At 44.7% G+C, this 23,104-nt stretch overlaps 1 protein-coding gene and 1 long non-coding RNA gene across 2 annotated transcripts in view; one reads left to right on the top strand and one right to left on the bottom strand.

Annotated features, from left to right (window-relative positions):
* SND1 (staphylococcal nuclease and tudor domain containing 1) overlaps window positions 1-23,104 on the bottom strand; it is a 433,869-nt gene that overhangs the window by 85,418 nt on the left and 325,347 nt on the right. The window contains 1 exon segment of the mRNA NM_001135474.1: window positions 16,163-16,272. Coding sequence (NP_001128946.1) covers window positions 16,163-16,272 — 110 coding nt within the window.
* The window catches only part of LOC129060469 (uncharacterized), a 61,381-nt gene continuing 39,641 nt past the window's right edge, over window positions 1,365-23,104 (top strand). Inside the window, exon 1 of the long non-coding RNA XR_008527239.2 lies at window positions 1,365-7,201. This is a non-coding gene — a long non-coding RNA (uncharacterized LOC129060469). The remainder of the gene's footprint in view (window positions 7,202-23,104) is intronic.

Below are 23,104 nucleotides of genomic sequence, written 5' to 3'. Positions count from 1 at the left end.
TCTGTCTGACAAAGCTGAGGAAGATGATGGAATTGCCAGGCCAGAATGGTTTATTAATGATCCATGGGAAAAAAACAATCGTCCTGCTGGCAGCTTCACATGTAATTAACCAGCTTCACAGAGAGCTGGCTGCCTTCTCCAGGCCTGGCTCCGCAGACTGCAGAGCTACCTGACACAGCAACACTGGGTTTCTAGCGAAATCTCACTACTGGGAGAGGGGGCATCTAAAATAGTGACCTCAACCCACTCGGCGCTCAGGAAACAAGACTGAGATGGCAGTGCTCCTCTGGAGAAGGCTGGCTGTGTGCTCGGGCTGACACAAAGACTGCGACCTCCATGCTGGCAACAACCAGCCTGGGAACTGCCACTCCCACTGCTCACCATTAACTGCCCACTCAGGTAAGTGGCTGAGCAGGGTTCTCTTCCAGGTAGCCCTCCAAATGCAGCCTCTCTGCCAAAAGTCTACATAGGCAGGAGTTTCTGGGAATTGGCTCACTTTATGCCACAGCAGCAAACTTCAGCACTGATGGGAGTTGAGAGGGCCTGGTGACCACACTGGGTGTGGGGGACAATAGTTGCTTCTGTGTAAGAACCAACAACCTTCAAAATATGGTACATAAAGGAGAAGCAGCAGCTGGGTTAACCAAGCTTTGGCTTTGTAGTCAGTGCTAACTTCCCTCCTAAGAGTCCTGGGATTCAAAGAACCCTGGTCCTCCCACCAGGTGAGTAAACTAATACATATTTGCCATTCGCAATGCACAGTTTTAAAAATGTGCATGTAAGTGTGTGGCAGCTAACTGTCCTATTTGGGAGTTGGGGGGAGGATCCCCCATTACCTTTCCCCAAATGAGAGTCAAGAGACTGTTCCCAGTGAGGCTGATCAAAACACATGTGCACGCCCACACACACGAGGATCCACCATTACCTTTCCCAAGTGAAAGTCAAGATACTGTTCCCAGTGAGGCTGATACACACACACACACACACCCCCTTACACAAACCCTTACACACACACACACACACACACACACACCCTTCCCATGCTTATTTCAGAAAAAGAAGCTGAGAACTGTCTCCACTCTACATTCCTGGTGGATACAGAACCCTCTAAGAACAAGAACACTTCCTTCACCCATAGCCCTGCTAAGGCCGGACCTCACATTCCCCCAGGGTCAGCTGAAGTTACTACTTGAAGGCTCATGAAGGGAATGACAAACCTTTGCACCTTTGGCAAAAGCAGAGCCAGTTCACAGGGTTCATGGACTTTTCACTCAGCACACTCACTTTACATTCTGTGGAAAAAGATAATAAAGGAAGGCTGTGTCCTTTAGAAAAAGGTCGGGGGCTGGGGGTGGGGACTTGAGAAGTGCTGGGGGAGACTGCAACTCCATCAGCTGATGCCGTATTGCCTCTGCTGGAGAGCCCAGCACAGGTAGGGAGCTCCTCAAATAAAGCAAGCCTCGGAGTTGGAGACCAGGCTCCACAGCAATTTTCCTGTTCAGTACCTGCAGTCTCCTTCTTCACCCAGCTTTGATTACAGGAGTCAAACACAGTAGTTCTCTCATTCCTATCAAAGCAGGTTGGAAAAAGAAGTAATCCCAACTGTAAATCAGCAACAGAACAGGCATTGGGAGAGGTCACTGGTGGCTTGGTAGGAAATGGATAGCTCATGACAAATGAATTGGTACTACTTGCCATTTTTTCTTGCCATCACTTGAATCAATAAGGGAAAAGGTGAATTGCTATTGATCTCTTCAACACCTTTCAATGATACTGTACAAATTACAGAAACACAAGGGGGCGGGTGAAAGAATGAAAGAGGAAGGACAGATGAAAGACTGTCTGGGCGGTGTAAGCCTGCTGTATTTCCCTGGAGGCAGTCTTCCAGTCACTGGGTGTTAGGCATGCATGGGTGCACATGTGAGTGTGGCATGAAGAGCCCTTTCTCATACCTGGAAGGGCTGAAGGGCTGGCTAACGGAGGGCCCCTCTGCACCTCACATGCTGGCAATGCTCCAGCAGGGCTACTTCTCTTGATACAAGGCTAGATTATTGAGAGGTGCTGTGAATCCCAAGGCCTCATGAATTTTTGAAGTTGTCACACGTTAGTGGTGTTGGGATAGGCTATCTCAACAACTGACTATAATTCTGGACAGGAAAGCAAGAATCAAAAGCTTCAAGGGCAATCTCTAGCTATATCTTACTAACCTCACTCCCTGGCTGACATGCCAAGAAAATATAGACAGACAGCAAATAAGGCAAAACTATCTTGCTTCGTACTTGAAAATAACAAAGATCACAGCATCTAGGGCACAGGCCTGTCCTTTGAAATACTCTGGGCAAAAGACATGGCATGAATATCAGAGGCCTGGGTCAAAAATGTTAGAGGTCTGGCTGTAAACCTAGGGTGAAAGGGATACTGACCACACAGGCAAGACGACAAACTCTATGTAAATATGGCCTTATGCAGACAACCAGGAAATAAGACACAGGGTTATGATGGCTGGGGATAACAACCCATAACACAAAGACGAACATCTGATGTCTGTTTTCATCTTCAGCTCAGGAATAGTGCAACCAGAGCGGCAAAGACTGAAGGAACCCCTAAGTCCTCTGGGACAGATTCTCTTTAGGATATGCTGCTTATCAGAAGCCAAAGTCAGTACTCTACTCATGTCCAGAAAAAGGCAATGCAAAAGATTTCATGGCATAGAGAAAAGGAAATATTGGCCAAAGTTTAGTCCAATGGGGAACATCATGGTCAGATCTCAGGGTCCCAGACCAACAGTTCTCCTATTCTACCAACTGGGCATAATTATTCAGTTGCTGGTGACAGAAAAAAACGTTCTGACCAGAGGTCCCTCTTCAGGTCACACAGCACTCTTAGTGCATCATCTGGGGTCTGGGTCTCCTTAGAAACCTCCCCACCACACCTGAGTATTCACCTTTTAGCATTCTCTAGGCAAAAGAGGGCTTAGTTTTTCCATTTTGCAGCTGGCAAAACCAAGGCAGGCAGTCACTGACATGTAAAAACAATGAGAGCCCTCCACAATGCTCTTGGCACCCTTGCTTATTCTCCAGAAACTGACTCAGGGTATAACTGTATCATTTGGAAATCAGTTGATATCACAGTTAGCCAGTCTACCCATCTTCCTCCCACAAATACATCAAGGGCCAAAACATAGGACAAAAAAAAGAAAAAGAAAAAAAAGAAAGTAAGTTACAAAGCTGCTGATGTGTTTAGAGTGGAAATGCTGAGATTAGGAGGAGGAAGTGGTTAAGTGCACCCTGGGTGTTTGGAAATGGCCACGTCTGCAGCCCTGGAAGCTGATGAAGAAGGAGCTCTAGCCCTTTCTGCCAGGCAGGCCACGAGACCAGCCCCTCACTCCAGAGGCAGGGAGCTTGGCTGTGAAGGGGCGTGATGGTAAGATACAGCTATTTAGCAAACACCAGTCCCCTCCCACAAGGAATCTTCCAATTCCGAAAGTGACCCTATTCTAAAATTACCAAGTGGCAGGTGGCCAGGCCAAAAATCCATATCCAATCAGTGCTAATGGACTGTTTGTTGCATTTCCTCATATATGGCTGCAACACTGCTATGAAAACCCTGGGTCGGTGGTTTGAGATTTATTTAACTGGAGAGGTAACGGCACCCCAGCACCGCAAGCATTATAGAGATGTGTGAAGTGAAATGGCACATGCAGGCTGCTGGTGGGGAATGGAGGGACCTGTTGGTCTTATTTGCATGATCTTCCACCTCTAGCTGTACACCCAATGCCAAATCCTTTTCTGGTAACCATTAAAAAGAATTCGACTGCATCAAGAGAAGGGAAAGGGGAGAAGAGGAAGGCATTATGTTAAGCTGAAAAGGAAAACAGCACAGTTCCTTCTTTCATTCCCGGTTCAAGAGGTACCTGTTCTTCCTACAGTGACCCAAACGCTTCTTCTTGGAGGCCTTTTCCTATCCTTTTCAGTCTTGTTTAACACCTAGATCTTTCTTTTTCATTTTCATTTTTTTTTCTTTTTTTTGGAGAGTCTTGGCTCTGTCGCCCAGGCTGGAGTGCAGTGGCACGATTTCGGCTCACTGCAACCTCTGCCACCGATTCTCGGCCTCAGCCTCCCGAGTAGCTGGGACTACAGGGATGTGCCATCACACCAGGCTAACTTTTGTATTTTCATTAGAGACAAGGTTTCGCCATGTTGGCCAGGCTGGTCTTAAAATCCTGGCCTCATGTGATCCCCCTGCCTCGGCCTCCAAAGTGTTGGAATTACAGGCGTGAGCCACTGTGCCCAGCCTGTGTTACCACCTAGTTCTTTCTTTAGCGCTTCTGCTGGCACTGTGCTATCTATCTTCCAACTCTTCAACTTAATGCAGGTCAAGGACAAATCTATGGCAATCCTGGATTGTTGTGGTCATCGTAGGAAAGTATGGAGACACAAAGGAGCACTGCTATTCTGTCAGAGGATAAGGAAGCCTGTACCAGCCAGGACCTAGATAGTTCATACCCATATCCCTCATTTTCAAGCTGCTGTGACAATGTGAGAGAAGACCTGCATCAACAGAAAAAGCAGAGAGCCCTCACTGTTGGCAGATTAGTCTCCAAATACCCCCATGGCAAGTGGAGAACACTGCAAAGATGGTCAAACCATTATTCCTTAGACATCCATGAGGTATGTGTGGAGTCCTGGTGTCAACCCTCCCTTGGTGATCACCTTATCAGTCCATAGCCAAGTCTAGAAAAGGCATCTTGCGTAGGTTAGGACTTGCTGGCATTACCTTCAGACCTTTGGTTTTCCACTGAACGTAATACTGCCTAATGTGTGGGACCATGAGGAATCAGAGACAAAGAGACCTTATGTTATTTTACTTCACAGAATAAAAGACTGGCTGATGTCCTGAGGGTACTTAAAGAAATACTCCTTTGCAAATTTAGACCAAGGATGGAAAATAGGTTTCCGTTAAGTGCCAAATCCTCTCAACTGGTAGTAGTAGCGAGGATCCCTGTTTTGAGAAGGATCTGAGCCCTGAGCCAAAGCAACGCAGTGACTGACTGGCAATGTCTGCCATGGGTGGACAACCCGAATAGGGGTAGCATATGCCTATGTGCCATCACTGGCTTAGACAGGCTGGGGGAGTGAAGAGCACTGGGAGGATTGTTCTTTGTTGATTCTAATCTGAATGCTGCTCAAAACACACATACCTAGATCCAGCCTAGAACTCTACTCTGGTTTTGTACATACTGAAGTTCAAGTCCTAAATTTCAGTTAAGCCCTGAGAGAATTTCTTTTTTTTTTCTTTTTTTTTTTTTTTGAGACAGAGTTTCGCTCTTGTTGCCCAGACTGGAGTGCAGTGGTGCGATCTTGGCTCACTGCAACCTCCGCCTCCTGGGTTCAAGTGATTCTCCTGCCTCAGCCTCCCAAGTAGTTGGGATTACAGGCATGTGCCACCACGCCCAGCTGATTTTGTATTTTTAGGAGAGACGGGGTTTCTCCATGTTGGTCAGGTTGGTCTCAAACTCGCGATCTCAGGTGATCGGCCCACCTTGGCCTCCCAAAGTGCTGGGATTACAGGCATGAGCCACTGTGCCTGGCTGAGAGAATTTCTATTAATAATAAAAATGATGCTGTAAGCTACCACTCACTGAGTGTTTAATATCTTGGGTTGTGAGGAACGGTTTACACATACACTTAATTTTCACAGTAACCCTAAGTGAGAAGGTACCCTCCTTACATAGGAGAGGCAATTAGGTTTAGCAGGATGGCTGCATTGCACAATGCTAGGGATAGCCTTCATATTAAATTCTAATAGGCACTGAGATTGCCCTCGGTTTAGAGAGGCTAAGGCATGTGTCCATGGTCAGACAGCAAATGGTGAAGGTGGAATGAGAACCTAGGTTTGACTTTTCACAGTTTCGTTAAGAAGGAAAAGACGCCCTTAAATGTCCTAAAGAAGAGTCTAAGAATGAGCTATTCCTTTCTCACTATGTGAAACATGTTGTTTTGACCAGGTTAGGGTATCTCTGTTCTTAATTCTCAAGCTTGCTCATAATCTTATGTCATGTGCCGCATTTCGTAACAGACCATTGGTCACTTTCATTTTCAAAATCCATTTAAGTGCAGCTGACCAGAAACCATCACGGGTGGAGTAGCAAGTGGGAAGTTCATCAATAAAGCCAGGTTTGGAACACGGAGGTTCTCTTCAAGTCCTTGGCAACAGACACAGGGAGTGGGCATGCTAATGGCAAGAACAGGGCAGGGTGAAGGTCAGCTCATCCACCAGAACAGTCGCCCCTGTGTCCTTGGGCGAATCACATGTGAAACACCACAATGTTAGTATTACCTGGAGAAAAAATGCAATCTACAGTCTGCTTGTGCTCTGCTGGTGGCTCAGGTAGCCTTGCTATTATGTATTAAGAGCTATGTTCTAAAAAGGTATGAGTTGAATTATGTAATTCCACAGGGGATATTCAGACAATCGGCATGGCTTGCAATGTTTAGGACAAACGGAACAGGGAGGCCTGAAGCCTGAAGACACTCCAAACATGCCACATTAAAGTTCACTTGCCAGGTGCAGTGGCTCATGCCCGTAATCCCAGCACTTTGGGAGGCTGAGGCAGGCAGATCTCTTGAGCCCAGAGTTTGAGACCAGCCTGGGCAACATGGTGAAAGCCTATCTCTACAGAAAATACAAAACATTAGCTGAGCATGGGGACATGTGCCTGTAGTCCTACCTGCTTGAGAGGCTGAGGTGGGAGGGTCACCTGAGCCTGGGAGGTTGAGGCTGCAGTGAGCCATGATTGTGCCACTGCATTCCAGCCTGGGCGACAGAGTGAGACCCTGTCTCAAAAAAAAAAAAGAAGCAAAAGCAAAGCAAGCTGACACTCAAGTCTGCATGGGTGTTGGCCAATGCTCTGGGTTCACAAGTTCTTCTGAAAACAAGTAGTGGGCAGGTCTGTGTGAGGTCATCTTTAGTTTGTCAAGAAATTATCTGCTTGTCTGTAGATACTGCCAAATTAGGCTTCCAGAAGGAAGTTAATAGACTTCACAACAGGTATTTCACCTGAAAAATAAAAATTCCGAGCTGCTTTTCTTCAGCCCTTTGTTATTAAAAATATTAGCTTCCATCTTTTTTTTTTTTTTTTTTTTTTAGAGAACACTCACCAAAGCTCAAGAAGCAGTGACTATTCAGGATGATTAAAGAGGTAAGAGAAACCAGGAATTGTTACTAGGAGCACCTGATATATCAAAATGAAATAAATGGCACCCAGCTCTCCTAGCACAAACCCTACCTCTCAGGGGAGTCCAGCAGTCTCTTCCTCCTGATAACATTTTTCCATTTATTCTAGGTCATAGGCCCTATACAGCTATAAGAGAGGGAGACCAGGAGACTGAATGTGCCTGGCAATAGCTATCTTCCATAGGAATGGCTCATTAAGAATATCATTTCATGTCAGATGGGTAGACTGTATCGAATACCATGAGTGGCAAGGGTTCTGCTTGGCAAGGCTCTGTTTCAAGGACTTTCATGACCTTATGTGATCCAGTACATGCATTCCCCAATTGCAATCACTGCCCACTATCCTCATCATCCAGCCTCAATTGAGATGAGGCATAAAGTAAGTACTGTGGACCCTTCTAGCAGAAAAAATGCAAGAGGAAATCACATGTGAGGCTTTTACGTCTTTACTCTGGGCTGAGCTGGGTTAGACCTAAAGATGGAGAGGAAAAGTGAGTGCCAGGAGTCTTGGAACTGCTAAGGTTTCTATTGCTTCTACTTGGGGGGAAAAATGAAACTGTCAGGTCTGAGGACTGTATTTCTTCCTTTTTTTTTTTTTTTTTTTTTTTTTTTGATAGGAACAACATTAAGAAAAACAAATTGATCTGACAGAGAAAACATAAAACTCTCTTAAGGAAGAGTTTACTATAGCAGGGACCCATTCCCTAGGGGAAGGGAAGGGAAGCGTCTGCTGAAAAGGATTTTCTTCCCTGGGCTAGAATTACATCCTTGAGGCCTTCCTACATGTTCCAAGGAGGCCAGATCTCTTGTGGTCCTAAACTATTCCACATTCCACTCCTAATCCCAGCAGCCATCCTGGGGTAGGAACACTAGCCTCTGGAGAGCAGTGAGGCCTATCAAACCTACACCAGTCAGCCCATATGACATAATTACAGGTAATAGGATCTTGGCCAAGCCAATGAAAAATTAGGCACAGTACCTATTTCAGAAGAATGGATGCAATTCTATGCTTGACTGGCTATGAAAGTTCTAAGGAGAGGAATAGGGAAACAGCCAAGCTGAGCCAGCAGCTTTGCAGAGAGGAATCCCACTGGAGCCAGCACAGTATTGGCACCTATCAGCACATGCTGCTGAGCTCACTTGGGGAAGGCCACCAGTGACTGGAAACTCAGCTACTTCCAGCCGTTAAAAGCTGATAGGGGAAGCCCAGTAGTCAGGGGAAGAAACGCAATGGGGCAACGTCCCCCACGGTACATTTCTACCTCCACTCTTCTCCTTGTGATACCACTTTCATTTAGGGGCTGGAATGGGATTTGAGGGCCCTCTCTTCTCTCTAGGCTTTTTGAAGTACTTCGCAAAGGGCCAGGAGCCCAGAAGTGAAGGGGCTGTAATAGACAGATAACAACCTGGTATTCAGGAACAGCCTGTCTCCAAACAGGAATTTGTTGACCTGAACTTCAAAATTAACTCTTTGCTTATTTAGCAGTCTAATCCACAAAACAGAAACATACCAGAGAGGGAGAGATTTGCAGACTGTTCAGAGAGTGAAGGGACACGAATGGTTTCTATTTGAACACTAAACATTTTTCAAAACACTCATCATTATCTCATTACCTTTAAATATACTGGCTGGAGAGACAGGAGACCCCGGCAGGTCAGTAAGTGCACAGTCAGGTTTTGGCTATGGACTTTTTCAATGATAAGCTGATGAATTAGCAGCCATGTGTCCAGTCTTAATACTTCAACAGTTTTCCTCCCACCCTGACAAATGCCAAGCTTGGAGAGCTTTCCTAAAGAACCATAAACGACAACAAAATAACAGGCCTTCTTCCCATTCTCTAGAATTAGGTCACAAGGAATCAATTCGTTGATTTGACAAATATTTATTTATTGAGTATCTCTTATATACTAGGCACTAGAGTACAAAGACAAAACATGGTTCCTGTCTGTGAGGAGCTTACAAGCTAGTGGGGAGAGACTTGGGTCATAGATCCCTTGTATACTATTGGTAAGTGCACAATAGATATATGCACAGGGTGCTGTGGGAACTGATGGAAGGATATCTCATCTAGCCTGGGAGAGCAAGGGAAGGCTTCCAAGAAAAGGTGATGCACCTTCCAGAACAGGAGTGAACAGGAAAGCAAGCAAGGGGGATGACTGATGTGCTGGGCCGAAAGTGTAAGTCTACCTGAGAGATGGGAGAAACAAAATGTAATGGTATATATGGCGAACTGCCAGTATAACAGGTCCATTCTGATAAGGCATGAATTACGAAGTGAGTGGGAGTGGTGAGACATAAAGTTGGAGAGGTTATCAAGAATATATGTAAACTGAGATAAGACTTTATCCCAGAGGCAATGGGGAGTTATATTTTTTAAACAAATGCACCTACACAGTCAGATTTGTCTTTTAAGAAACATTAGATATAGGAATATAGACATACATGAGCAAATGGGAGAAGTTAGGCCCACAAAAATCAAACAGCAGATGAAGCGGGAATCAGACAATCAATAGACACAGGAGCTGTGGGAAGAGCAGAGTAAATATTTAGGGGAGGCATGGGCATAGCAAATCCTTCAAATTCCTCTGCAGTCTTGGAAGCATTCAGGATCAGAATCCATGCCCTATAGAAGACTGACTCTTAGTCAATGTGGGACCTTCAGGGAAGTCCTCTACTATTCCTTTAACTAGTTCCAGATATTCTATGGTTGAAAAATGGTAAAATATGGCTAAAAGAATTATTGCCTTCTAAAAGCAAAACTGGCAAGATTTGAGGAGAAAAAGCATTTGATTTGGAATGCAGATATTTGAGTTTTAGTATATGTCTTACCATGAGCTCTGTGAACAGAGGCAAGTTACTGTGCATTTTGGTGTCCTGAACTGTAAGACAGGGTTAATATTTTTCTTATAGGTTTGCTGTGAGATTAAAATGAAATATTATGCATGAAAACACTTTTAAAATGAGAAAATGCTATATAAAATTAAGGTTTGATCACTATTAAGACAGGAGTTTTTCTTACCTGGGCCTTCTTCAAAGAATATGGCCCTTAACTAAGAATAAACTGCTTGAAATTAAAGACCACTGGTGGGTGATGAACTGTCAAGCATGTGTAGGGAGGTGATAAAGGCCTTAAGCCTCCAAACAGCCTTTAAAAGCTTGTGGGATGAGAGAGCTATTTAGAAAGCTGACCATAACATGTTCCCTTTTTCCTGGGCAGTGGCTGAGATCATCTAGAATAAGGGGGCTTTGTGAAAATAAATGAAACATTGCCAGACAGCCTGCTTGCTTTTCCAGCAGGTAATTATTAGTGGCTTGGAGAGGGTTCCCAAGCGACATGGCCATCAGGGAGGGTCAGGAGAGTAGGCTGCACTGGATTCACCCTCACTGGGAGTCCATTACTTTCTTGGAATTTCCTGTGGCTTGAACTGTCCTCATTCCTTTGATCCAGAGATACAACTTTGCTAGTGTTCCCTCTCTTGTGGGTCTCCTCGACAGGGAAGGAGCCTGCGCAGAGAGATGGAATGGGAAGGGCTAAGAGAGCATACACCACAGCGCTTGTGAGGTGATGTAAGGAAAGGACCGAGGGCACAAGAAGGACAGAGATTGAGATAAACTTGAAACTGCTTAGAGCAGTTTATCTATTTCAGACACGATACAGCACACTTGGAGCTACGATGAAAGAAATGAAATCACTTTTTCTTGTATTCTAAGTTTTATTTCCCAGACATACACCCCTTCATAAATACACACCAATATTCATGGCTGAGGCCACATTCCCCTGAAACGTAAATACTTTTTTTTTTCCCCAACGGCAACAGTTGCTTATGTTTTTCTGTATCTTTTTTTTTTTTAAAGCAGGGAGTAAGGGAGAGAGAGGAAACCCAGGACTCTGCCTTGGCCACTGCAGCCTGCAGAATGAGCTCCCCGGGGGACATCCTCCCTTTTAATGCCAGCAGGGAGAAGGGAAATAGGTCAAGGCAGCAGCCTGAGTTTTCAGCTGGGGCTGTCCAGCATGAGGACATCATTTTTCAGGCAGCAGCAAAGAGCAATTCTAATGTCTCAGAGAGGACAAAGGGGTCATCAAAAAAGGCCTTAGAAATGATCACCAAACCCACATACATTGCCCCTGTCCTCAGAAACTGTACCTCCTACAGCCTGGAACTGTGAAGACAGTTAAACTATGACACTGATCTCTTTAAATAATACCTTATGGCCCTTTCTTTAAGACTTCGGGTTTCTCCAACACAGCAGTGAAAACACTGCTGTGCAGGCAGCAACTGGTCAGTGAGTATGTGCTGGCTAGCTGCCTTCTGGAAGAAAGTGAGAAGAGATATGAAATCACTGTTTTATTCAGAACAAGGGATGCAAAAAGGAAAGGATGGCTTGGGATTGCTAGATCAGTGTTTTAGACAGGAATGCCAAGGCAGAAAAGAATCACATATCCAGGACCACATAAAAACTGGAGTGTGAAAACCCAGGAGTTTACACTTTTAAGCCAGTTATTTACCCATTAGCTAATGCTATCTCTCAACTATTTCTGGGGGATGCTAGTAACAGGCACAACTCCCCATCTGGGAAATCACACCAGATCTTCCTGTCCTTGACTGTGGGGTAGGGAACTGCCTTAAAGAGTCAGCTGTATGTGGGTCATGGGTCACCAAGTACATGCTATCCAATGGGACATGGCACTCAGCTCATAGTCACAGCTACAGCCAACAGGTACAATAATCTCATGCAGTCCAGCCTCAACGGCAGGGGACAGGAGAGCCAACTTAAATTTTCAGGGCTATTACAAGCCATTTAAACCCAATTCAGCATACCATATGCAGCAGTAGTCAGCAAACTTTTTGGTAAAGGAAGAGATCGTAAATAGTTTAGGCTTTGCAAGCCATATAGCCTCTGTTGTAACTACACAACTCGGCTGTTATAGTATGAAAGCAGCTATAGACAACACATGAAAGAATTAGCATGGCCAGGCCAGGCGCGGTTGGCTCATGCCTGTAATCCCAGCACTTTGGGAGGCTGAGGTGGGCAGATCACAAGGTCAGGAGTTCGAGACCAGCCTGGCCAATATGGTGAAACCCCATCTCTACTAAAAATACAAAAAAAAAAAAAATTAGCTGAGCGTGGTGGCGCAGGCCTGTAATCCCAACTACTCGGGAGGCTGAGGCAGGAGAATTGCTCGAACCCGGAAGGCGCAGGTTGCAGTGAGCTGAGATCGCGCCACTGCACTCCAGCCTGGGCGACAGAGCGAGACTCTGTTTCAAACAAACAAACAAACAACAACAAAAAACAGAATTAGCATGGCTGTGTTTTAATGAAACTTTATTGTAAAAACTGGCAGTGGCACAGATTTGCCCACCCGTCCTAAATACCAGTGGAGTCAGGCTAGAAAGAAAGACTGAATTTACTGTATTTTTTTTTGAGTAAAAGTGATCGTCATTTGAGAGTTCCTTGGCTGCTTTGGGCTTCAAGGCTGGAGAAGCAGGTAATGGCACACTGTCTCGCTCACTGTTCTTCCTGCCCTGGGGCTGGCAGCACCACCAGAATGCCCAGACCACTGAGCTGGAATTGTCTTCCCAGATTTCCAACTCAGGTAAAAGAACAAAAGCCAACAGGAACCAATGGCTAAGGAGGAGCAACATGTAAAACGGTGGTGTAAAAGAAGAACTGCAACGTAAGGGGGCAGGAGAGAAGTCAAGATAATGGAGCCGAGTGGTGGCCAGAAATGTGAGTAGCTCTGTGCTGACTAGTGTCACTGTAAAACAAATTTAAGGAAAGCAGCATTATGAGGTCTCAAGATAATGGGAGCCAACTGAAAACGGAGATAAAAGACTTGTCTAAAGCTTGAGGGATTCAGACATGAAGATATGAGATGGAAAGACTATAATTCAGGCAGGAATTCCTGCACAGCCCACCAAAAGCCAGGACAATGCACTTACAAACATGGTGTCATTTACCAGTGCCAGACACCCTGCATGCCAGCTTCCTGTTCTCTGCCTGGCAGAAGGCTGGCCTAGAGGCAGTCACCGTTACACAGCCCCTCTCCCCTCTGTATCTTCCTCAGGTCAGTTTATGGTTTCACATAGGGAAATCCAACTTGATGACCAGGCCTCTGTCGGATCACACAAAGGGGCCCAGGAAGTACTTTGAAATCGTACAACCTGTGGGCTTCATCTTTCCTAGGATAATGCACATTTATGGTAACCGAGGAAGGCATGCGGGGGATAGAGAAATTCTGGCCAAAGAAAAGACATGAAAAAAAATTTAAAACTTTAAAGGGAAGGGATGGGGCAGGGCCAAGGACAATCACGTCTTCAAAATACCTGGTTATCTGAGCTAAAACTCATGATCAAGGAACAGGTAAAAGGTGCAAAAAACCAGTTCAACTGCGGCCATCCCAGCAGTGGCTCAGCTCCAGGAGAGTTCCTGCACTGTCGTGCACTGTGGGCAAGATAGAGGCTGCCTGGAAGGTAAGAGCTGCATGAGGTGGGAGGTCGTGGGCCCACACTCAGGCATCCATGCATTGCTCAGGACTTCCGCTGAGGGCGGGAAGGACCTCTGCATCCAGGAGTACCAACGTACTGGGACTTTCCTCTTCTGCTAGATCTTTGTGGGGTTGGGGGAGTAGGACAAAGAGAAGCATTCCCCAAGACAACTTATGAAATAAAAATGGAGGTACTACATAGGTAAAAGTACATGAATAAGCCTGTAACAAAACACAAACCTCTCCATTCCTACACTGTTCAGAAAAAAGTTTTCATACATAATACAAAGGAAATGTTCAGGACAGTAGGGTATTACTGGATCTTTTAGTCAGATTTTTGAATTATTCATAGTTTAGGACATACTCACATTTTCTCAGTGTAAAGAACTTTCAAAACAGCCAGCCCAAGTAATCATATAAGTAGCTAAGAAAACGCACAAAGGTTCTTATTGAGACCCTCAACCTAGGGATATGAAAGATTGGGCCACTATAATCAAGAAAGATCGACTCTGGATTAGACTAAGGATCTGCAAACTCAATTACATACCAAGAACACCAAAGAGTTTCCTCAAAGAAAACTGGGGAAAATTTTAATCTTTTTCAACAGTCAAGTATTAGCAAATATAAGACAAAGGTAAGGTCGCAGTAACCATGGGAGAGTAAAAGAGTTTTGGGCCACTCACTCCTTTTAGTGATCAGTATTCTCTTGGACCCCCTTGTACTTTTGGATCTCATCAGTGGGCCAGAAACATGATCAGGAAGAAAGGTGGTTGGGAAAAAGACAGTTGAAAAAGAAAGGGAAAGAAACTTTAGGAGATGGGAAACAGTAGGAAGACAATGATGGTGAGAAATTTGACTTAGACAGTAAATGATGAGAATGCCACCAACCAATGTCTTGGGCAGTCTAATGAAGGGATTTCCTTCCTCCATCCAAAGCACAACAAACAAACAAAAGTCTGTTGCTGCATCCTTGGGCAATGTCTTTAAGCTGTGAATTTGAACAGACTCACCTGCTTTTACCAACATAGTTACTTTGCAGTTCATTATCCAAAATTAGAGGGAAATTCTACAATATCTGCCCCGTCCACTTAATCCCTAGGCCACTTCAAAAACTGCAACAGGCACTTATAGACAACTGGAGTGTTTGGATTTTTGAAATACTTCTCTTGCACGGGGTTATTTTTAATTGATAAAAATTCAGGCAGCATTGTGTAATTACAAAACGGGAGAGGGGGAAGCACCTTCCATGTCAATATAAGGATTTTTACTTTGCATGCATCTTCACAAAAAATAAAATAGAGGGCAATGTGAATCTGATGATACAATTAAGCCCCCCAGTCCCCCAATCATTGTACGGATAGCCAACAAAGCAAATGTGATACCCAGATTGTTGTAGCTGATGTTTGGGAAATGGAACTGAGAATTCAGGATTTGTTAGGCCACTCTACTTTCTTCTACAAAATAAGAAGGCAAGCAGTAAAGAATCAAAGAGGTGGCAACCAACACTTCTCTCAAGGCCAGGATAGTCCAACATAAGCATCTCGGACTGGCGTGTTCTCTTGTTCTCTCACGCCTCATGTATTTCTTAGCAATTCAAATCAGCTTCAGAGGCTGAAGCTTATAAACAGGTATTTTTATCACTGAGCATCCTAAAGAAGTCCACGCATCTGCTCGCAAAGATCTACGAAGACTCATTAGAGAGACAGCCTCTAGGACCCTATAATCTTGTACCTCTGTGAGTATTATGAAAGCTGGAGGGACCCTATAGATGATTGTAAAAGAAATGGGGACAATGGCAGATTCAAAAATCCTAAGGCTGAGCCAAGCACACCTCCCTGCTGCTCCTTTCTTGTGCCCACCTAGCAGGACAAATGGCTGGCATACTCCTGGAAAGAAGATGGATCTGTTGACGAAGGCTTGAGCAAAATTAGCAGGTAGAAGGGCACCACAGCAGCTGAGATCCTAACTCCTGCGTGCAAGAGCCAGCCCAACAGGCAGAAACAGAAATACAATTAAATTAAGTCAGAAAACCCGCTACAGAAAATGCAATTACTCAAAGATACAAATAAATGTTCAAAGAAAATTGGCCCCTGACAGGGTTAGTCAAGCTTCTAAATCCAGCTGGAGACAGGCAACTCAGGCTAATTCACCAAGGAGGAAGAATGCAAAGATGTAAGCTCTCTGCATCAGGAGCCTGGCTGGGCTGGCCTGGTGTCCACCACACATCCCAGGCTACCAGTGGAGGGGAGCAATTTGGGGGTGGCTGGCCAATGAAGCAGGGCTCAGGGAAATAAGATGTGGGCAGACACAAGAATGGCTTATGGATGTGCAAGGCTGAGCAGTGGAAAAAACAACAGACAGATCTCTGACATGGCAGACCAAGGGAGCCTTATTTTGTCACCCCTCCTCACAGAAGAAGCAACAGGAAGATGTCCTACCTCTCGCTGCAGAACCAGTTCCTTGGTGAAAAGTGTAGCTTCCTCGCTGAAGGGCTCTCCTTCCTGCACCAGGCCTGGGAGGTTTCGGGCTCCTCTGGGGCATTCAATGCCTGTGTCAGGAGAAAAGGAGAATCTGTGATGAAAAGGTGCCCACTAGGCTTGCTGTCCAATAAGGACGGTCCCCTGACACCTCCAATGAAGCAGGTGTTACATCTAACTTCCATCCATTCTATCTGAGACGAAGACAGAGGTAATGGGAGAAGTGAAGGAGGGGTTTAGTTCTCTCCAGGTGGAAAAAACCAACACTATCACAGCAGCACCAATGGATAGGAGCTCTCAGCCACGGCATCCAGGAATTATCAAGAGCACATGGGGAAAGGAGCTTTCCAAGTAAGATGAGCAAGAACTCCTCATCCTGCACTGCTCCAACTGACAGTCCCACAGTCTCGCAGCCTGAGCCATCTCTTACAGAAATGGCTCCCTCACCTACTGATATCCCAGCCATTCTGCCTCCTAAGGTGCCATTCTCACTGACTCCTGGACATTTTCTCCTTGCTATCTGACTTTTACACCAAATTCAAAAGTGTTAATTCAGTGTCACTTTTCTCTTCAAGTAAGCCTCCCCTCTCAACTCTGGGTGTATTCTGGACAATAGCATCATCGGCTTTTCATTCAGAATGAGAGACAGAAAAAAAAGCAAAACACCTCAGAATACTGATGAAATACTAGGTGCGGAGCCAAAGAAACCCAGTTTCACATCCCAGCTCTATCACTTATTAGCTGTGTGACCTTAGCCAAATTACTCAGAAAGTCTCAGTTTCCCTACTTATAAAACAGATATTATAATATATCCACTTCTTAAGGTTGCTGTGTGAACTAGGAGAGATTATTTAGAACAATGCCTGCCACATGGAGAGGTTCACTATATCCTATTATTAATATTATCTGTATCATCATCACTCTTGTAATTCCCATGCTCAAAACCTCAAAATCCTCTTTGACCCCCACAACCAACCTGTCCCTGAAGACATAATCCTATCCTTCATACTTTTTTTTGTATCCAACCACAGGATTCTGTACAAAGTGCTCACTAACCAAGTAAGACTGCCTTTTCTTTGAGTCAACCTGTTAGTTTTGCAAGTATATTTACCACTAACAGTGGTCATCTGTGACAGACCATGAAATATGCTACGTTTTGATATCTGAGACTTACAAATATTTCAAAAAAATTCACACTGTAGCTATAATTATGACACTATATAATTACAGACATAATTCCACAAAAAGTGGAACTGGGCTAGAGACATAGGAAACGAAAATGATGAAGATCTGGGGGAGGATGCATGGAGTATGTGTGTCTCTGAATCACTGGTGGTCTCTCCTGCTGCAGTAAGGCAGAACTAAGAGGTGCTACCTTTATTTACGAACAGCCTCAAGGGAACGTACAAGAGATCTAGCATAGGGGCAGCAGAAGCAGGGTGTCTCGGTGATGGCAAACACCTGCTTGGGGGAGACAAGGTCCCACTGCTACTAGGACAGAAGGTACATCTCTGTGTATGAATAAAGCTAGGTGCTGCTCATGTTTCTGGCCAGGGCATTGATTCAAGGTGACAAAGCTCAGAAAAAAGGGAATAGGCTATATATTGGGCTTTCAGAAGATAACAGAGCTTTCTCTCTGAGCCCGAAGGCCTTACAAATGGAATACACCATATCAAATAAAATGCTAGGCCAGGAGAAAGACTGCCGCAGGACAGCAGCTTGAGGTGACAGCAAGGACCATTCTACCACCCTTGAAAAGATGGGACAGATGAAGGCCCCACCCAAGTGTCACATGGCAAAGAAGATCACCAGGGCTGCCTCATTCCTGGCACTTCAGCGCCGGCCTGCAAGGGAGGGGTGGAACGTATTTTTGTAAAAGACAGCAATAAACTCATGAGCCAAGGAGCCTGAGATTAACCCTGCAGGGAGAGATGAGGCTAGAGAAAAATGGAATGAAAGATGGCCCATGTTTTTTACATCAATAGCCAAAAACACTTTTCTTTTTATATCTGCAAACTAAGCAAGAACAAAATCATCAGAGAGAAAAATAAACAATTCCATTGAACAATCTTGCCACATAACCACAGAAAAAGCATTGTTGCAGAAACAGGCATAATGCTAAAACAAGGGTTCAGTTTGTTTCTGACTCTTAGCAGCCATTTGGGCAGGACAGGACTGGGGCACTGCTGGGTGGGGCTGCTATGAACTGGGGACTAGAACTGGGATGTAGCTAGGGTACTGCACTGGGCAGCAGGAACTAAGGGGTTGAATTTTCACTACGAGGGCATAGAATATTTCCGAGCTTCACTTATTGAGTACCACTCTACTCCTTTGTCACTCTCTTGGTATTCTGAAATCTCACCAGGCTGGTCAAGCTACAGAGATTGCAGTCGCTCCCCTGAATCCTGGAGACCACCAAGTGATTGAATTGAGAAAACATGATGGCTCAGTGGGCCAGGGAGTTAAACAAATCAAGCAGAAATATATTCAAAACATTTTTCATGACATAGTCCTCTGGGCCTGTGAAAACCAAATCCCAGTCACTCCATGCAGACATAAAGGCAAAGAAGGGCCTTTGTTATGTTGCTAGTCCACTTCCCAGCAGTTAAGCCCTAGCACAACAAGAGTAGGAAGCTGAAGTAGGGTGCTTCTGTGCCCTTTTTCAAGTGGAAATAAGTAAACATCCATTCACATCCATTCCCATCAGGCAGAGGCAGAATCTATTCCCAGACTAAGGTACAAAGTCAGGGCCAGGAGAGCAGGACAGGCTTTATGATATCTGAATGTCTGAGTATTAGAAATTTGCCAAGCCGAGCTACATCTACAGATAGAAGATACTGTACATGGGCGTTTTTCAAACTTTTTATTCTTACTGTGACCCACATACACATTTACATATGGGTACAAACACCTGTAGACAACCACTGGAAGTAAGAAGCCTTCAATAGATTCCAGAGTTTCAAAACAGTCACATCAGGCAGATTCTGCCAGTGCAATTGTTTAGGCAGGAAGACCGTTTCCTGAGGTTTCCTTCTCTGCCATCTTGATCTTACCTTTTGCAGAGCAGTATTTATGTATTCATTTATTTATTTGGGGGGTTATTTTTATTGGAGGCCAGCTTAGCAATTATTACGTTTCCACAAAACAATGGTTAATCTTGACTATATATGTTAGTCATATATGTCAGTATATGTTATACTGACAGTCTCTCTTCTGTTCACCATTTCATTAAGGAAAAAAACAAAATGGCTATGACGCTAAATTGATTTAAAACCTCTAGTGGGACAAATACCCAATTTGAAAAACACTGGTATTGACTGAGGTGGAAAGACAGAAGGATGGAAGGACGGGGCAGGTCCTGATGGCTTTCTTGCAGAGTTAAAAAAGTGCTCCAACTGAGGGTTTATCCAGTTTCTAGACTTGCTTTTGTGTACTAAGGGACCAAGGAACAGAGCAAAAAATATGCTGTCCACTGATAGAGAGGAGACCACACAAATGGTAACATTCTGAGCCAAAAAGTCAGTTGTTGTTGCTGCTGAAAGCCAGGTGAAGCCACATGCTGGCAGTGAGCAGAGTTATGCTGTGCCCTCCTCTCCCAAGAGCTCAGGGAGCAAGTCAACCTAATCCATGCTGCACCTTTCCTCAAGCAACGCCTGCACTGCTGGGCTGGTGATGCAATAAAATGGATGTTAAAAATAAAAGTTAAAGAAAACAGATGAAGGGAAAGAAAGTTGGGTTCTAAGAAAGCAAACCCAAGGGTGCTGATGCTCAGCTAGGCAGGCTGACAGGCAGCAATGGAGCGCTCCCAAGCCACACATGGCCTCAGACTGTAAATATGAAGTGAGATATCACTGGAGCTGCAGAAGTTCTCCCCAGCCAGTTGAGGAAGTGCCTGGCTGGATCCTGCATGTTACCACCAATAGCTGTCTTTTCTGATAACATACCAGTGCAGTGCTGCCTGCTGATAAAGATATATTAACTCAGCTGTGCCTCAAATGCCACAGGTGCAAGAGAAGTGCCAAGCTTACCTCTGACACAAGCCTTTAAGAAACAAACTATTTTGTTTTAATAAATGCAAAACAAGACAAAACACTACACTTAAAAAAAATCCCAAAAATTCCTGAGCATTTTCCTTCTCTATTATGGGGTGTGCCAGAACAAAGACAGATCCCTCATGGGGGGACTCAGCTGACTTCCACAAGGGCAGGCACAGGAGAGGCAGGTAAGACAAATGCCTGCCCCACCTCCTGCTCCATGTGGCTGCTGCTCCTGACCTCTTTCAAACTCTATAGGTCCATCTGCCTATAAGCAAAAACTCATTATTTTTCACACCTTTTCTAGACTTTCTGGGATATGAATGGTTGACCATGGCTATTTGAAACAAAACAAAACAAAAGGAAATAAAATCAAGTAAAAAGAGGTTTCTGCCTGACTTTGTATAGTTTAGGAAGAGAAAATTCATTGCTAGCCATCAGCACATCATGATTCTGGGTTCTGCTCTGCCACTGATAGAATATTAAACTTATCCAGGCCTCATCTGTCTATAAAATGAAGGATATGCAAGGCCTTCTCTGGACCTTTTGGTCTTACCATTTTGGTTATACCCTTTTGAGATTCCTCACCCAAGCCTTGACTCATGGAGTACAAATATCAAACAAAATGCTGGGCTATGGAGCAATCATTCTATTAAAAAAATTATACATTTAGAGACATTGACTAACTAGGTCAATTAACACAAATACTCTGGTCAGTCAGCTTTGGAACAAGAAGTACACATTCTTGTTTAATGACAAGACAATGGGCTCTGTAAGAGATTCTGTTGATGGCTATGTGAAACTTATGTATCGCTCTGAGTATTTTACACTCTTTGTCGAGTTTTATGATAACGAAGTCTCAGGACTCAAAATGTGTTCACTTTTTCCTTTATTGGGCAGTGGGAGCTAAGGGAAGTGTGACAAATTGGCCTTAGCTGGAAGTATGTGACAGCTTCCCAGTGGCACTTATTCCACCACTAAGAGACCAGGCATTAGCTGAAGGAGACAAAACTCAAGTGGAAACAAAAAACAGTTTGAAGGATTAGTCAAAGGTGTTTACTGCATGCCCGCTGTGTTCTCACTACTGCATCAGACATCACAGTGGCACAGGAGGCATGCAGAACCTGCCTTCTGTCCATGGGGTACACTGAAAAATCCACCGGCTCATCAAGCAGACCTCCACTCTCCATTTAACTAATACTTGTCGATGTCTACTCTGGGCCAGGAAGATGAGGATTGTTGTGGAAGATGAGGATTCAATGATGAAAACACTTTGTGCTCATGAAGTTAATTACCAGCTAGGAAAGATTATTTTCCTCTACTATTGTAAAAGGTATGTTATTGGTGACTGGATTTGCCATTTGGCCTATATGTTGCAGAATGTTAAGAAATAGTACATGGCCGGGCACAGTGGCTCAAGCCTGTAATCCCAGCACTCTGGGAGGCCAAGGCAGGCAGATCACTTGAGGTCAGGAGTTTGAGACCAGCCTGGCCAAGATGGTGAAACCCCGCCTCTACTAAAAATACAAAAATTGGCAGGGCGTGGTGGTGTGTGCCTGTAAGGCCAGCTACTCAGGAGGCTGAGGCAGGAGAACCACTTGAATTCCAGAGGTGGAGGTTGCAGTGAGCTGAGATTGCACCACTGCACTCTAACCTGGGCTAGAAGTGCACGTGTGGCTAGGACGCTATTGGCAGAATGTGGTAGACAACTCAATCATGGGGTTTAACAGGACACATCCCTCACTAAGGAGACAGCCTTGGGCAGCTATCTTTTTAGCACATGACCTCTGTTCTCTCCACACACAAGCTGGGAATGGGAAGTCAGCGCAGAAGGTGGGGAATAGCAGAGAGGGAGGGAGTGGTGCTGTACCAGCTTCAAGGGTAGCAAATGTGCAGTCAGGCCAGCAATAGGAAAAACAGCTCTATTCAAATAGAAATGGCAGATGCCAGGTGAGCCAATAAGCAGAGGGGATGAACTGACATTAACACTGGAGATCTACAGTGAGGTCTCTGGAGCAGTCTCAGGCTCAGAATCACCTCAGGTTCCAGGATCTGTGACACCTGACCCTACCTAGGCTCCTATTAGATTTTCATGGATATTCCTCTGCTCTCTCCCCTCATTGACACTGTAAGCCAATCTGTGAGGATCTGGTACTTTCAACCAAACTAAAACTAAAACAAAAACAAAAACAGTGCATCTTAGGGCAGGCACTGTGTCATATTCAGATTTTAATCTTTCCAGCACCTAACATACTATGTAGCACACAGTGGCATTGGAGACCCTCAATAAATGCTGAATGAATATTAGTGAAAAATAGTTCTGAAAAACGTAAACACACAGAGAAAGAGATGGTTGATGAACTGTCAGGGCGCAGAGCTGAGATGAGGTTTAGTCTGACACACCTGGAGAACAGAGGTGTTTTATGCAAATACCAGGAAAGGGGCCAACAGAATCCATAACTACATACATCCCACTTTCCCATGGTTATATAACACTTCAAGGATTTAAACAAAGTATAGCATAGCTACACCCTTTTACCCCACTGGTCTTTAAATTGGCACATTTAGAGAACGTGGTTTAACTACAGAGTTGAAGTGGTCAACACTGACCAGCTATGTCAGAGAGACCTGAGGCTGGAGCATAGCAGAAATGTTTAGCTTCTGACATGCCAAAGGAGGAAAACAATTCTCACTGATGACCTATGTTCAGTTCTAGGAAAGTTATGTGGCCACATGGAAATGCAGAAAACTGGAGCACACTTAAAGAGAGCAGGGGAAAATGACTCAGGGGCGTGGAGACCTGCCTTTAAAGGGAAGATAAAAGGTGCTAAATTTGTACAGCTCAGCTAAGCGGTGACTAAGAGGGTGA

Source organism: Pongo abelii, chromosome 6 (assembly GCF_028885655.2).
Source record: "Pongo abelii isolate AG06213 chromosome 6, NHGRI_mPonAbe1-v2.0_pri, whole genome shotgun sequence".
Classification (NCBI taxonomy): Eukaryota; Metazoa; Chordata; class Mammalia; order Primates; family Hominidae; genus Pongo; species Pongo abelii.
The sequence above is the reverse complement of the archived record's forward strand: the minus strand, read 5'-3'. Positions and strand labels throughout refer to the sequence as shown.